At 42.5% G+C, this 13,300-nt stretch overlaps 1 protein-coding gene across 9 annotated transcripts in view; it reads right to left on the bottom strand.

The window, feature by feature from the left end:
* Window positions 1-7,253: 7,253 nt before the first annotated feature.
* The window catches only part of MARK3 (microtubule affinity regulating kinase 3), a 56,740-nt gene continuing 50,693 nt past the window's right edge, over window positions 7,254-13,300 (bottom strand). For 6 of the 9 annotated variants that reach the window (XM_009280866.2, XM_009280867.2, XM_009280863.2 and 3 more), the window contains 2 exons: window positions 11,979-12,023; window positions 7,254-9,754 (listed from right to left, as the gene is read on the bottom strand). In XM_009280866.2, coding sequence (XP_009279141.1) covers window positions 9,409-9,754; window positions 11,979-12,023 — 391 coding nt within the window. In that variant the 3' untranslated portion in view covers window positions 7,254-9,408. The remainder of the gene's footprint in view (window positions 9,755-11,978; window positions 12,024-13,300) is intronic. The other 3 variants (XM_009280868.2, XM_009280859.2, XM_009280861.2) reach the window with 1 other exon arrangement.

Genomic DNA, 13,300 nt, shown 5'->3' with positions numbered 1-13,300 from the left:
GGGGGGCAGGGGGCAAGGCAGAAATCAGACCCTTTCGGAGGTCAGAATTTGGCCTCCAACCTCTGCAAAGCCAACCACAGAGGGTTACTCTATCACCAGTGAATTTAACTGTGCAAAACCCTATTTCTCTGCAATCAGCCGATACTGCAGAAGAGGTGACTGCCACCTCACTCCCCCAACCCAGTGTCCCACCCCGCCCGGGGGGGGGGTGGGGGGGGGCAGGGGGCAAGGCAGAAATCAGACCCTTTCGGAGGTCAGAATTTGGCCTCCAACCTCTGCAATGCCCTACCCACAGGGTTACTCTATCACCAGTGAATTTAACTGTGCAAAACCCTATTTCTCTGCAATCAGCCGATACTGCAGAAGAGGTGACTGCCACCTCACTCCACACGTCCCCCGCCAGGACACCTGTACATGCCATAAGTAAAGGTAAAAGGGCAAGTTACAGCAGCGAGCGTAACAGGTGCCATCAGCATAACCACAAATTTCAAGGCAAGACCACGCTGATCCAGAGCTTTACTTCCAGGTTTTTGGTTTTCCATTTAGCAGCCTGTCTATCTTTGGTTCAGTCCAAATTTAGGACTTGTTTTCATCCCCTGCCTTCCCTGAACTCAGCTGCTAAATCAATGAAACTCAGCTTTGCAGCGAAATGCTGAACACTACTGCTTCCAAGCCATACAGAAAACTGGAAAAAGGCATCATCTGAGTGACAAAACAAGACACGGGTGAAGCATTCTTTATTCTCACATGTTGTTGTAGGACAGAAGGGGAGGGTAAGGTAGAGGTAATAGTAAGTTAATCAGAGATGCTGGATGCTGGTTAAATAAAGAGCGTGTCTCCCTGTAAACCTTGGCTCCCATCCCTCCTTTTTTATTTTTATCTTTGATGAACGCTTTTGTCACTGCCTTTGCTTTTACTGCTTTGCAAAGGTGGTTCCACATCTCCCCGCTTCTTCAGCAGAATTAGCCAGATGTAAAATAGTCAGGAAAAAAATAATAATCTGTCTTACATCATGCAACACTCACCCTGGCAGAATGTCAGCGATAGAAAGAAAATTGGAGAGCAGTCTTTGGTATTTTAAGTTACCCAAGTCATTAGGTGCACAAACTAGAGCTTGGCTCCCTTTTGTGCACAGCAGAATTCATCCCTATTCCATCAGGATTCACCCCGAGTGCAGCTCTGACCTGAAAAGTGACCTTTTAAGGAGAGCTGCCTCTTGATCGGCAGATCTAGTCCCTGCTGTGAACTGTCATGGTTTTTAGGCTGGTTTCCCAGAGAAACAAGCCTTACGTAGCCATGCACTGTGTGTGAGCGCCTGTGCTTGTGTCCGCTCGATCCGTCCTCCCTGTAGCTGCTGAACCTGCAAGCTAGCTTCAACCAGGGTCAGCGGATGGACTGGAGATAAACATCCCTGCAAGCCCCCTGAAAACAGAGCTCAGAGGAAGAACGGGACTTTCCATGCAGCCACTGCAAGCTGTAGCTTTACCCCAAGAGCTGTTTGCACCAACGAATACAGCGTGAGATGGTATGGGAAATGGTACAGCTGCACCCCAGACACAAACCCACATGAACCAGGGGCCACGAGGTGGTGCTCACCGAGCTCCTCTTCTGCCACCGGTAAGCTCCCACCATCTCTCCCTTTACACCTTGCAATACTCCTTTTAATGACTCTCCTAAGCAGAACCAAAGGGCCATTGGGGAGAAAAACGGACGTGACTCCCTACAGTAACACGACCAGGACAAGCTTTTCCTCCTGCTTACGGAGGCCTCACAGTGAGAGCAGGCTGCTCCCTGGAGAGCCACAGCAACAGGACTGTCCTGCCCCTGTTCGTTAGTACACTGAGCCCACACAGCTCCTCACTGAGGCTTTTTGTTGTTGTGCTTGTTGCCCACCACTGTACAGGCCCTGCATGCATTACAGAATACATCTAATTAAGTGTGCATTCTGGTGGGGTGTTTGATGCCTTAACATGAAGTCTGGAAAGCACCTCGGAACTGAAGTCATCCAGAAAAGATGACTCTCCTTCCTCCTTATCCTAGGGACTGCTCTAAATTCAACCACTCGCTACAGCCTTGCACTTACTTGAGCTAAACTGTCCCCCAGGTCTGAAGAATCACTTCAGTGACTTAACACTGAGGAGATCCCTTTGCATTTGCCATGCTCTATACCACAGACCAGTGTTGAGACGCTTCAGGGGGCCCTGGAGCACTTGTACTCTTTTCCCCAGCTAGAAGAGCACTTACAGACCCAGTCTGGAGAGACTCAGAGCTCTGACACCACAGGAGACCTCAAAAAGGGACCCTTGAATGTAGACTTTAGCTCAAAGAAGCGTTCAGCCAGACGGGTTCAGCCAAGGCTCATCTCTGGAGATAAGGAGAAAGCAACAAGTTTTAGATGCCAGGGATAAAGAGGTTCATAAAGGGGTCAGTTAGATAAAACCACTAAAATATATGTATTTGACCCAACAAATTTGCTCTGGTGGCTGCTCCCAGGTTGGTGATGAGGAAACAAACTTCCCAACAGCAAAATTCTGCTTTTGTTGCTCCCACCGCACGGCCACGCATGAAGCGACGAGCCCTGCGCACACCACTCCCCACAACTCCCACTGCAACCAATACTTTTAGGGCATCGCCTTGGGGGGCGCAGAAAAGGGCTCTGCAGCAGCCGATGGGGTCCGTAGCTGCAGGAAGCAGGGGGCGAGTCGCAGGGCTCCTTCGTAGAATGAACACGGAGAAGTCTGAGATCGGCCGAAATAAATAGCTTCGCTATTTCCACTCACTGAATCCAAACATCTCAGCAATAAATATTAGTACCAGTCACTATTAATCCCTAGTGCCACTATTAATGGGAAAACTTTGATTACAATAAAAGTGAAAGCTGCAGCAAAATATGTAATTTGAAAAAAATCCTGAGCAAATAAGGAAGTTTCACTTCTTGCCTACTGAAAGCACAAGCAACGAGATTTGAAGATTAAAACGGACTGCAGGCATGGAAAACGCCAGGCATAAAGCTTTAGAGAGTTACTTAATACAGTGAAATACAAATGGCAAGTGATCCCAGATTATTTTAGAAGAGGCTGGCTGCAACTTAGAGCCTTGATTAGCCTGATTGCTAAAGGATGAACAGCAAAATAGCTTCAGTAATTCAATTTCCGAACAGGAAGACAAAGATTCTTCCTCTTTAAAAAGCTGGAAATGAATTTAAATGTTCAATATTCCTTTTACCTTTCTCAGCAGAAAAGCCTGCTGCCCGATGTCGTCATTTTCTAGGAAAGGAGACGGAACAAGGCTTGACAAAGAAGTGGAAAAGGGTTTTGCAGCCCTACAGGTTTTCCATGGCAAAGCTAAAGACCATTTAACTACACCTCAGCTCCAAAAGCAGTAAAATGTAATGGAAAGTTAAATATAGCATTAGGGTATTTTTCAACCTGAAAACCATGTAACTTTGGTCAGTACCTTGTAGTACATTTTTCCCCCTAATGCTTTTAACAGTAAGTCAAAGTTTACTGAGTGGATGGTAACACCGATAACCAATGTGAAATCACCGCTCTGCACGGAGCAAGAGATCCTTGGAGCTCTTTCCTAAAAATATTCCAGATGAACACCAACCGGAGCCGTGTTTCTGCATTTGAGAGACACCCTGTGGCCACTGCAGACACTGCAACGTCCCTCTGCAGCTCGCCTTTACTTGCAGGAGGGACCGACCGACCGACCATCCATCCATCCATCCCCTGACCCTGCCGGGCAGCCCCCGGCTTTTCAGCAGGCGCCCCACTCCGCCAGCCCCTGCTCCTTTGGGCACCGCAGACACAGGACAGTTAAACACATGCCTTCAAGCGTCTCGAAGCTCCTATCAGGCTGGTGTTTTTCCCATCTATGTGGAAACATGCGTGAAAGCCCTTCACTTCACGCCTTTTGGCTGGGTAAGCTGTGGGGGGGAATAATTCTATGCTTAGACAGACTTTGCTGTTTGTGTTTGACGACAGTGCTCACACCGAGCTGAGGTCTTGGTAAGAGACACCTCCAAGCAAACAGGACTTTACCTCGAGATAGGCAAATGATTGAAAACCGTGTGCTTGTAACACCAGGAGCATTTCACTTTCCAATTTTGCATCCCCGTACGCTTTAACAGAATTTATTTTCATGGTGAGATATTCAAGTATCTGATTTTTATTCACCTAATACTTTCAGTGCGATCAGCAACTACAAGGAAACGAACTGTACGAATACTTTGTTTTTATGCCCTGAATTTCATAAGGATATTATTAAACGATAACGTAAGGGTATTAACGGGATGTCTGAGAACTGCAACATTTCTATGCCTTGAAATTCAATGCCGTGGTTCCCACAGCAACCATAACCATGGCCACTCTGCATTAATTTTACATCCAAGTCTCAGAACCCACAGTTCCAAGAGCTCAACACACATAAGCAAGAAAACAAGCAAAAGCATTTTTTCTCCTGCAATAAATATCTTACCTGCTAAGTCACAACCACTACAAGGTGTTAATGGCACTGGTAGGTGAGGATGAACTCCCAACAACTGGCAATTAATGCCCTGAACGCAGCTTCTATGCACAGGTACTTACAGGATTCATAGTCTTAGTATTGTTTTCAGTTATTGCTGGAATGAGATCATGCCCGCACTTTGTACCAAAGGTTAAAACATTCTTAGAAAGCTAAAAAAGACCAGTTAAGGTCTTTCAAATTCTTTTCCTTCAAATACCATACTGTTTCAACTTCAGAAGCATGGGGTGAAGAGACTGTTTCTCCATGGTTTTGCTCATTTTATCCAGTCCCTTTGCTCAGAGGCAGTACCTGGTAACGCATGGAGACCAGCAGAAACAGGAACATGAAAACCATCGAGCTATCTGAGCAAGTTTAAGAGTTAGCTTTTTTCTGCTCTTAGTTTGTCAGAAGTAAGGAGCACACACCCCAACGGTTACTACATCTGTGTTGAGTTTCTTGGACTTCTCTCAGCATTTACTGCTGCTCTAACACTGGACACTGATGGGCCTTTGGTATGAAGTGTGACTTTTAAAAAATTCTTATTAATTGCACGAGGTTGAGCTTTTATCCAAAACTTACACCCCTTCCTGCTGGATAACAGTTTCTTCTCTGAAGCGATGGAGTAATGGCCAGTGGTGAAATCAATGAAACAATTCACTGCTACCGGTGGGAAGAATTCCCATCAAAGGTGGAATTTTCACAACCGCACTTCATCAGAATGCCAGATTGTGGGGTTAATTGGCAGCACCAGTGATTTGTAATAACGTGAGCCTATCTTCACAGGAAAGCTCCAGGGCTTTTCTATGAAAACTTACAGAAATGAGATTGTATTGACAGTTGGAAATATGGGAAATTGCAAATCTACATGTTTAAAATTAAACGTTAATCTACAGAGGGACCAGCTTTGCAAAACTGTATTTAATATTTCCTAAACATCTGCAGTGTGAATCAGAAAACAAGATTTTACATTAGTATGACACCCCCCCCCCCCAAAAGACAGAAATACCATCTACTACTGAGATTCTCTAAATATTTAACTCTTCAGGTTACAAAGACAAGGCATGGTCTTAGACAGCCGACCACAGGCTGCACAGCAAGAAACACCCAACCACTCCACCCCTGAAATAGAGAATGACACTAGTTCATAGGCAGCCTCTGCCCATGCCCAGCGAGGTCCCCGAGCCCTTCAGGAACCGAAACCAGCACGACCAAGCGGGTTTTAACCCCAAGTGGCCGCGTACGTACTGCTGCTCCAGACCAGGGCTTAACAGAGAAAATGGTTCTCTGGGTTGGCTGCAGCCCTAATTAAATTGCAATCCGCAACACGCTGTATGACACAGCAGCTGTGGGAAAGACTGATTAAAAGTCTCTACACATTATCCCAACAGGCCCACGTGGATCTGAGCTTTTAACTGAATAGGAGAGATCTCTATTTAAAGTCCAGATCTGCTACCATCTTTCCATATGACCAGAAGGACTCCTGAACCTCTGACTTCATTTCTTTAACATAAACACGTGGATACTAATTTTCAGATTATTATCATTTTTAAAATAATCTAATTTAGATCTATTTGATCTAGTAGATTAAATCTAATCTAATAATCTAACAAAAAATGCTGCAATTAAAAAAATTTGGGATACAGCATCTCAGGACATTTGATTTTGAAATTTCACTGTAGTACAAGAGAAAGAGGTGAACCTTGCCCAAATCTGTACTAAAAATCTTTGAACCCACAAAGATTGGACCAGATGTTGCAGCCTGATTAAAAGTAGTATGCAAAACACTTAGACCAGCAGGACTAGCTGTTCCTCTAACCTACCTCTCTCTACTTCTCAACATGGTCGAGGACCTTAGACCTTCTGAAGAGGTAAAATAGACTGAAGTGTTTTAGAAAACCTAAGTACAGGAAAGGTTTGCATGAGAAAAAGTTTATCTGAACTTGTTTGTTCCTGCTCAGTGTTCAGAGTTTCTTTTTTAATGTACGTATCTCTGAAAACGTTCATTTAAAGCAGTCAACCCCCCCGACCCAAACTCAAATGACATTTTTCTCTGCCAGATCCAGCAACCAAGAGACATCTTCAGAACTGAATGACAGGGGTTTTAGTGATGCAAACCTTTAGTCACAAGCCCATTACAAACATCCCCCAACACGCCATTCGGACCACACATTCCAGGACACCAGTCACGCCATTACATAAAACCACTTCTCGGTTGCTAGACACGCATCTCAAAACGCCAGGTCTGCTGCTACATCCTCACCACACAGTGACCTCCAATTATTTTTAAAACTTGTCTCTTAAGGAGAGAAAAACCAGCTGTAGTTCTGCAGAGTCACATCAGCAGCGGTGCTGATAAACCTACACAGATCCCCAAGGAATACGAACAAGTAAAAGGCCTGTGTTCGGGAAGAAGTTCGTCTTTGGTTTGGCGATCTGAAGGAAGCAGTTTTCCCTTCCAGGCACCTCCTAGAGGCTTGAACAGTAAGCATGCGGTGTGCTAAAGAAACAAGGCTATATTCTTGCAACTTGGTAATTGTACAAGGCATTTGGGAAGGAAGCTGTTAAAAATCTGTTTCCGATTATAATAATTCTTTTTTTTTTTTTAATACCTCAAATACAGATTTACTCTGAAAGAACCTTTTGAGAACACTTTAAGAAAGATACGGAAGTACACACTTTAAATATCCAAAGTATGATACTGGTGCACTTTCTAGAAACAATTACATACTTAACAGGTGAAGTAGGAAGAGAGTATTTCAGAAAACATTTAATATGAAACCTTTTGGAACTTCCATCGAATACAGATTTACATCATTTATCAGAACACTTTTTCAGTTCAGACAACAAAGTGCACTGCCGGGTGAAAAAAATACATTTGGAGGAGTGCTTAAAACGTAGGAAGTGAAAGGATAGGTGACCATTCACCTGAGAAAGTACAATGACTGCCCTGAAATGTCTTATTGCTATTACAAAATGGAGATTTCATGGAAAAAAAACATACTGAGCAGCACAGGCACGGGCAGAGCACTGAAAGCCAACTGAACTCCCACTGCACCTGGAGTTCTCAAGCCATGGCGTGACACAGAATATACAGAGAATAAAATGCAAATTCAGGAATATTTACTACATTTAACAACTATGATTACCCTTTAAACTAGCATAATCAATATCAATGCTTAGAGAAAGAGAGGGGAAGTCTGCTGCCTTCACAGACCACAGGTCACAAGAACTAACTTGCAAAGTATTACGGATTTTGCATTTTCACCTCGGGTCAAATCTGAACTGTGTACTATGAATAACTATTAGCTCACTGCAGATATAAAATGTAAATTTAGGCTCCAGTTTAAAGCACATGTTAAGAACATGCTTAAGTGCTTCACTGAAATATAACCATAAAACATTAATACAAAAAGTCAAGTAGATAATGCAGGATATTATCTACAGAAGTCCTCGATGAAATAAACTGAGTATCAGTAGGAAACAACGCATGAAGAAATCTCTTCATTCTAGTTTGCAAAATCAAATCCAGCTCACCACAGTGATGGTTAAAAAGTGGGGACCGTCCCACAGTAGCTTCGTGTCCTACAGAAAGCTAGCTGGCCATCAGAGAGTTCATCAAGGGCGGGTTTCCACGTTAAAAGAGTGACAGTGGACTCCCTCCGCAGCAGAAGCTAGAGACACAACTGGCACAAAGCCATCAAAAGCAATACAACCAGAGCCAAGTGGAAGCACGCTGGAAGAGAGCTGCAAGGAGAAGTTTTAATTGCTACTGCCTATGGCTGTAGTTTAGCAAGGTGGACATTACAACAGAGGAGATCAGTAGCCAACTTGATTCCCACTTTTGGGTTTCAATACTGTGCGCGCCCAGAACGCAAAGGACAGTATTGCCACACGTGCAGCAATACCTCAGAACGGCACCGACTCAGACGTGGCAACTTGCATCAAAATACGGTCATTATTTGAGAGTCCTTTTGTGCTTTGTATCAGTCTGACCTAGTCTAATGTGGAGAACTTGGTCTGAAAGAAAAAGTCACTAGTAAGCATTCAGCACATTCTTTCAGACTGCCTCATTCTGTAGAGGAACGGTGGAACAACAGAAAAGTGTTCTTAGCTGCAATCAATACTCATAAGCCAACAGGACAAAGATACAATTTTAGTAGTTTAGCAGAAGCAGAAGAATGGAAGCGTTTACCCAAATTTTAATGCACAAATCAACTACATTTTAAAAATTTGATTCAGACTTAAATAATAAATAGGTGGGCAAAATATAATGCAAGACTTACTCAGTAAAAGTGAATTTTTAATAATCTCATGAGATCTACTTAGAAAACAGGACTAATAATGTTCACAACCGTAAATCCAAACCCTTCACACACTTTTTTTTTTCTTAACACAGCAGTGAACTGTAAACCTGCATTTACTGGTTATCGCTTCAGTTACTTTAAATATTAACTCAAGTGTTTCCTCCTTGGCCATTTCAATTTTTAGCACCAAAATTAGCCCAAAAAGAGGTACTGGTACAGCTCGATGTTGTAAATGAATTGTTTACATATAATACTTTATATATTATACACACATACTGTACATTCACACGTCCACACAAACAGGAGGCATATTTAAATGAATATATTCTGTGTTTCAATTTGTTGTCAAAGACTTAGGAGCAATGGAAATAAAGCAGAAGGGGTAATATTTTACATAGTAGGCAACTTTAATGCTGTAGTGCACTTATAAAAAAAGTCCAACTCTCCCTCCCAGCTCAGCAGCTTTTTTTTTTTTAATATCACTATTCAGAAGGATGCAGAAGTTATTGCCTAAATGTTATTCTATACATTTCCATCGGAATTCTCAAAAACACTTGAAATTGCTAACTAATTTACAACTTAACTATTTTTCTTGTTACAGCTTTAACTCATTGGCAATTTTGGAAGCAATGTTTTTAAAAGCTATGGATGTTCCCGATATCCGCTTAAAGCGAACTCCATTCAGCGACAGTCTTGGCAGTTTACACACCTCCATCTCCCACTGTACAAGATTTTCCGCGTGCCCATCTCCATGGACACAGAAAAGCAAGAAACGCTCTCTTTGTTCATAGTCACAATTATTGGCATCCAGGACCTTTCGTATTTCTCTCATCATGTCATTGGGATCCATGGAGCTGGTGGTTTTCATGCTCCAGGTAAAACGCAGCGACCGAGGCTTGGCTTCCTTGTTCTCGTCCTTCTGATCCACAGCTACATTGCGGCTGAAAGACAGGAATTTATTAGTTAGCAGGGCCAGCTACCCTCTCCACGTTTCATGTTAGTGAAGCACACTAAACGCACACTACTGGTATTAGAGCAGCATCTAGAGGCTCCGGCTGCGAGCAATGCCCCGCGTTCCTAGCTGCTGTACAAAAACACAGTCAAGGTAAAGCATTAGCTGTTGGGGCTGAAACGAAGGTATGGTACGACGGGTGACACAACTGGAAGTCACTGGAGTCAGGAGCATGAGGGAAATGACCTTGTGGAGGTAGAACTACATGCATCACCTACAACTTGATTTATTAAGACAGGTTCTGCTCAAACCCCTATTCTTGGGCCACGTGGACAGCTGAAACACCAGCTCTGCGCTAGAAGTTTCTGGAACATTCAAATAGCAGCAACTTGTGACAAAAGGGTGCTCAGCCCTGGTCGTGGGAGCGCCAGCCCATGGGAGGTGCCCACTCACACGCAACGGAGATGAGCCCATGCAGAAAGATCCTGGGGGTTCCTCTGCACCTCCTCCTGTGCAGCAGGTTGGAGACAAAGCACTGGGAGGACCCATGGAGTCCCACAGTAGTTAGTTGCAAGAAGGAGGAAGGACAGCAGGACTGGGGGACCTTGCCAGGGGTCACCCACCTACTGCCCCAGGGCCAACATGTGCTACCCAGTTCTGGTCTGGTTTGGTTTCACTCTGGCCTTTCTGCACTGGTAAGCGTTTGAGATGATCACTAGAGACCCACCACACTGTAGGCTATTGGGGTTACCTTCAACAGGGAGGAAATACTCTCTAAGCTGGTCAGTGATTTGTTTAATACCAACGACTGATAGAGGTAAAGTGATGAAATCTTTTGCTGCTATAAGCTATGCAGCTAAGCATCTTTGAGACTGAAATGCAGGAAGGAGAGTTGGAAGTCACTATTAGACACCTCCTCAACGTCGTTAGTAAAGATGGCAAATAAGAGGGTTACTATTACTGTCACAGTTTTAAGAGATAAAGCACAAAATACTGAGGCTGCATTTCCCAAGTGTGCAACTTTTTTTTTTTTTTTAATAAAAAAAGTTTTTCCTTTGGTAAGGATAAATAAAGTTATACAGGACAAAAAAGAAGCGTTCCAGAAATTTCTAGTTTGCAATGATTCTTCTACTTCAATTAAAAGCAGTGGTCACGCAGCTAAAGAATAAGGAACTAGATTTGGACCTCCAAGGAAAAAATATGCCAGATTTGCTTTGTGAATATTTGCATGCTGTCAGTCGCCTCTTCAAATTTACTTGTCCTCAGGACAAGAGGCTTAAATATATTGACTGTCATGCTTAAATATTTTCTGAAAATACCTAGCCTAACTGACCCCAAACCATGCAGTTTAGGTCTCATGTTGAGCTTCGAAGTTAAATTTACAATATTAAGTCAAGCTGCTATCTTTAAGATAGTTGGCAATGAATTTCTGGTTACACAATGCTTTTCCTCCAGCACCATTAAGCAGGCAATTACGAAAAAGTTAAATAAAAAGTGATAGCAAGGTCAAAACTAAATAAATGTATTTCTCAAAGATACCTATTTCATAATTTTACCTTCTATTAGAAAGTAACTGTGAGAGTTATAGGATTGTGCTGTCAAATCCAGCTATGTGATTTGCCAGACGTTATAAAATTCAGCAAGCAAATTAAAGAGTACTTTGTTTTAACTTTAAGGCTTTAATTTAATATGGCTGTATGAGAGCAGGGGGAACACCAACTTTTTTGCAATGCTCACTTTATTTTTGGAAGCTTTTTCTACTTGAAAACAGTTGGCAGAACCAGCACAACTTTGATCATTTCTAGTATTTTTTGATATGCAGATTTTGGAAGAAGAGTGTAACATGAAAAATATTGTTTAACTATCTGTGATTTTGGAGATGAGAAATATCTTATCACCCTTCAGTGGTTATCCCACACGTTTGCAGCCTCACTAGAGACCACTTACCTACACATCTACAAGACAACAGCAAATTATAACGACTACAATGCAAAAAAACACACAAGGGAAAAGGCAACAGGAAAGATGAAAGTTTAGAACCAAGTCAGTCAGTGCTTTAATAGCTGTTTTGCAGACAGAAACGCTTCTTTGTTTAGTTTCAAAGCCTTACACGAAACAAAAGCTGCTGCCTGAAGCCACTATGCCACATAGTCGGGGGGGAGAAAGGTTCAAACTCACCTAAGTAACATTTTAAACAAAAATTTTACCCTCACCTTGAGCCCTCAAATCTCCCGTTCCTCTCATATTCAGTCGGGAGCCTCATTGAAAAGAATGCAGAAGCAAAAGGAAGTGGGAAAGAGAAGACAAATCTTACACTACAATATACAATATCTGAGTAGTTGCCAAAAGATACCGCAATCATACCAAAGGTGTGTTAAAATACAAAGCAACAAAGATGTAAAGAACTTCGTAGGTTAGACCAAATTCAGAATGTAACATACTGTCAAACCAAATGGAAGTCTATAAAAAAAAGACCATAACTAATTTTTACAATGTATGTTTATATATATTAATACTGTAGAACTCACTGAATAAAGTTGAACTTCTGAAAGCAGAAAATGTGAAACTAAAGTTACAAAGCGTATTGAAGTTTCTGTATTATTTAATAAGTACCTCCTAAAAGAGAAATAACTCCCAATTATTTTTAGGCTAATGATATTTAGAATTTTTATCTGGGAATACAATATGTATTTGAAAAAATACCCTATTCACAGACAAGTCTGGTCACCCTGTGTGTTCATGCACATCAGATCTGAGGTAGTAGGTGTTTAAACAATACCAAGTATCTTAACGCAAAAAGAACAAGATGCATATACATTTTAACAGAAGTTTAGAGGTAAATCCAGAATTTCTCAAGCTGTGGTAACTCATTCTATTAACTCTCACACACTGATGCATCTTCCACATCCAAGAGTAAGCTTAAGCTTTCTGTCTTCTTGCATTGCTTAAAGCTACGTTGCTGATCACTACTTTTTTAAAAGCCCAGTATCAAGCAGAATTAAGGGGAAAATCATCTTCCTCTACCTTCTCATTATTGCAGTACCCTGGTTCGACATCTCAACGTTAATTCTGCTCGCAGGAAAGCTGCCTTTATAAGGCTCTTACCAAGACTACTCTAAGCTAGTACATGGCTTCACTAACTAAATTATTAAAGCAGTTTGGTTGACAGGTGTCTAGGGATAGGTAAGGTGTCTAGGTAAGACAGTAAGCTTATTTTTTGATGCACAGCAGTATTTATAGCAGGGTGCGTGGGGTGTTACAAGGCTTAATTTCCTCCTTTCCTTCCTTTTGAGGGTTGCGGTGAGGGAACAGGCTTGTAAGATGACTCTGTGCCGTCCCTGTCGCAAGGGAACAGACGCTGTGCTAGCACCACGAGGAGCATGGTGGCAGCACTCGCTGTATAGGCTATGGAGCCTGCTCCTCGTTCAAAATTCACGCTGCTATTGCAATAGAAATCCAATTAAGAAAGTGGTAAGTCACTCAAGCTATGATGAGCTGCTTGTCACAGCAGCGTCTGATCAGAACCCTGCTCTCT

The sequence above is a fragment of the Aptenodytes forsteri genome, unplaced genomic scaffold (genome assembly GCF_000699145.1).
Source record: "Aptenodytes forsteri isolate BGI_AS27 unplaced genomic scaffold, ASM69914v1 Scaffold193, whole genome shotgun sequence".
NCBI classification, from domain to species: Eukaryota; Metazoa; Chordata; class Aves; order Sphenisciformes; family Spheniscidae; genus Aptenodytes; species Aptenodytes forsteri.
The sequence above is the reverse complement of the archived record's forward strand: the minus strand, read 5'-3'. Positions and strand labels throughout refer to the sequence as shown.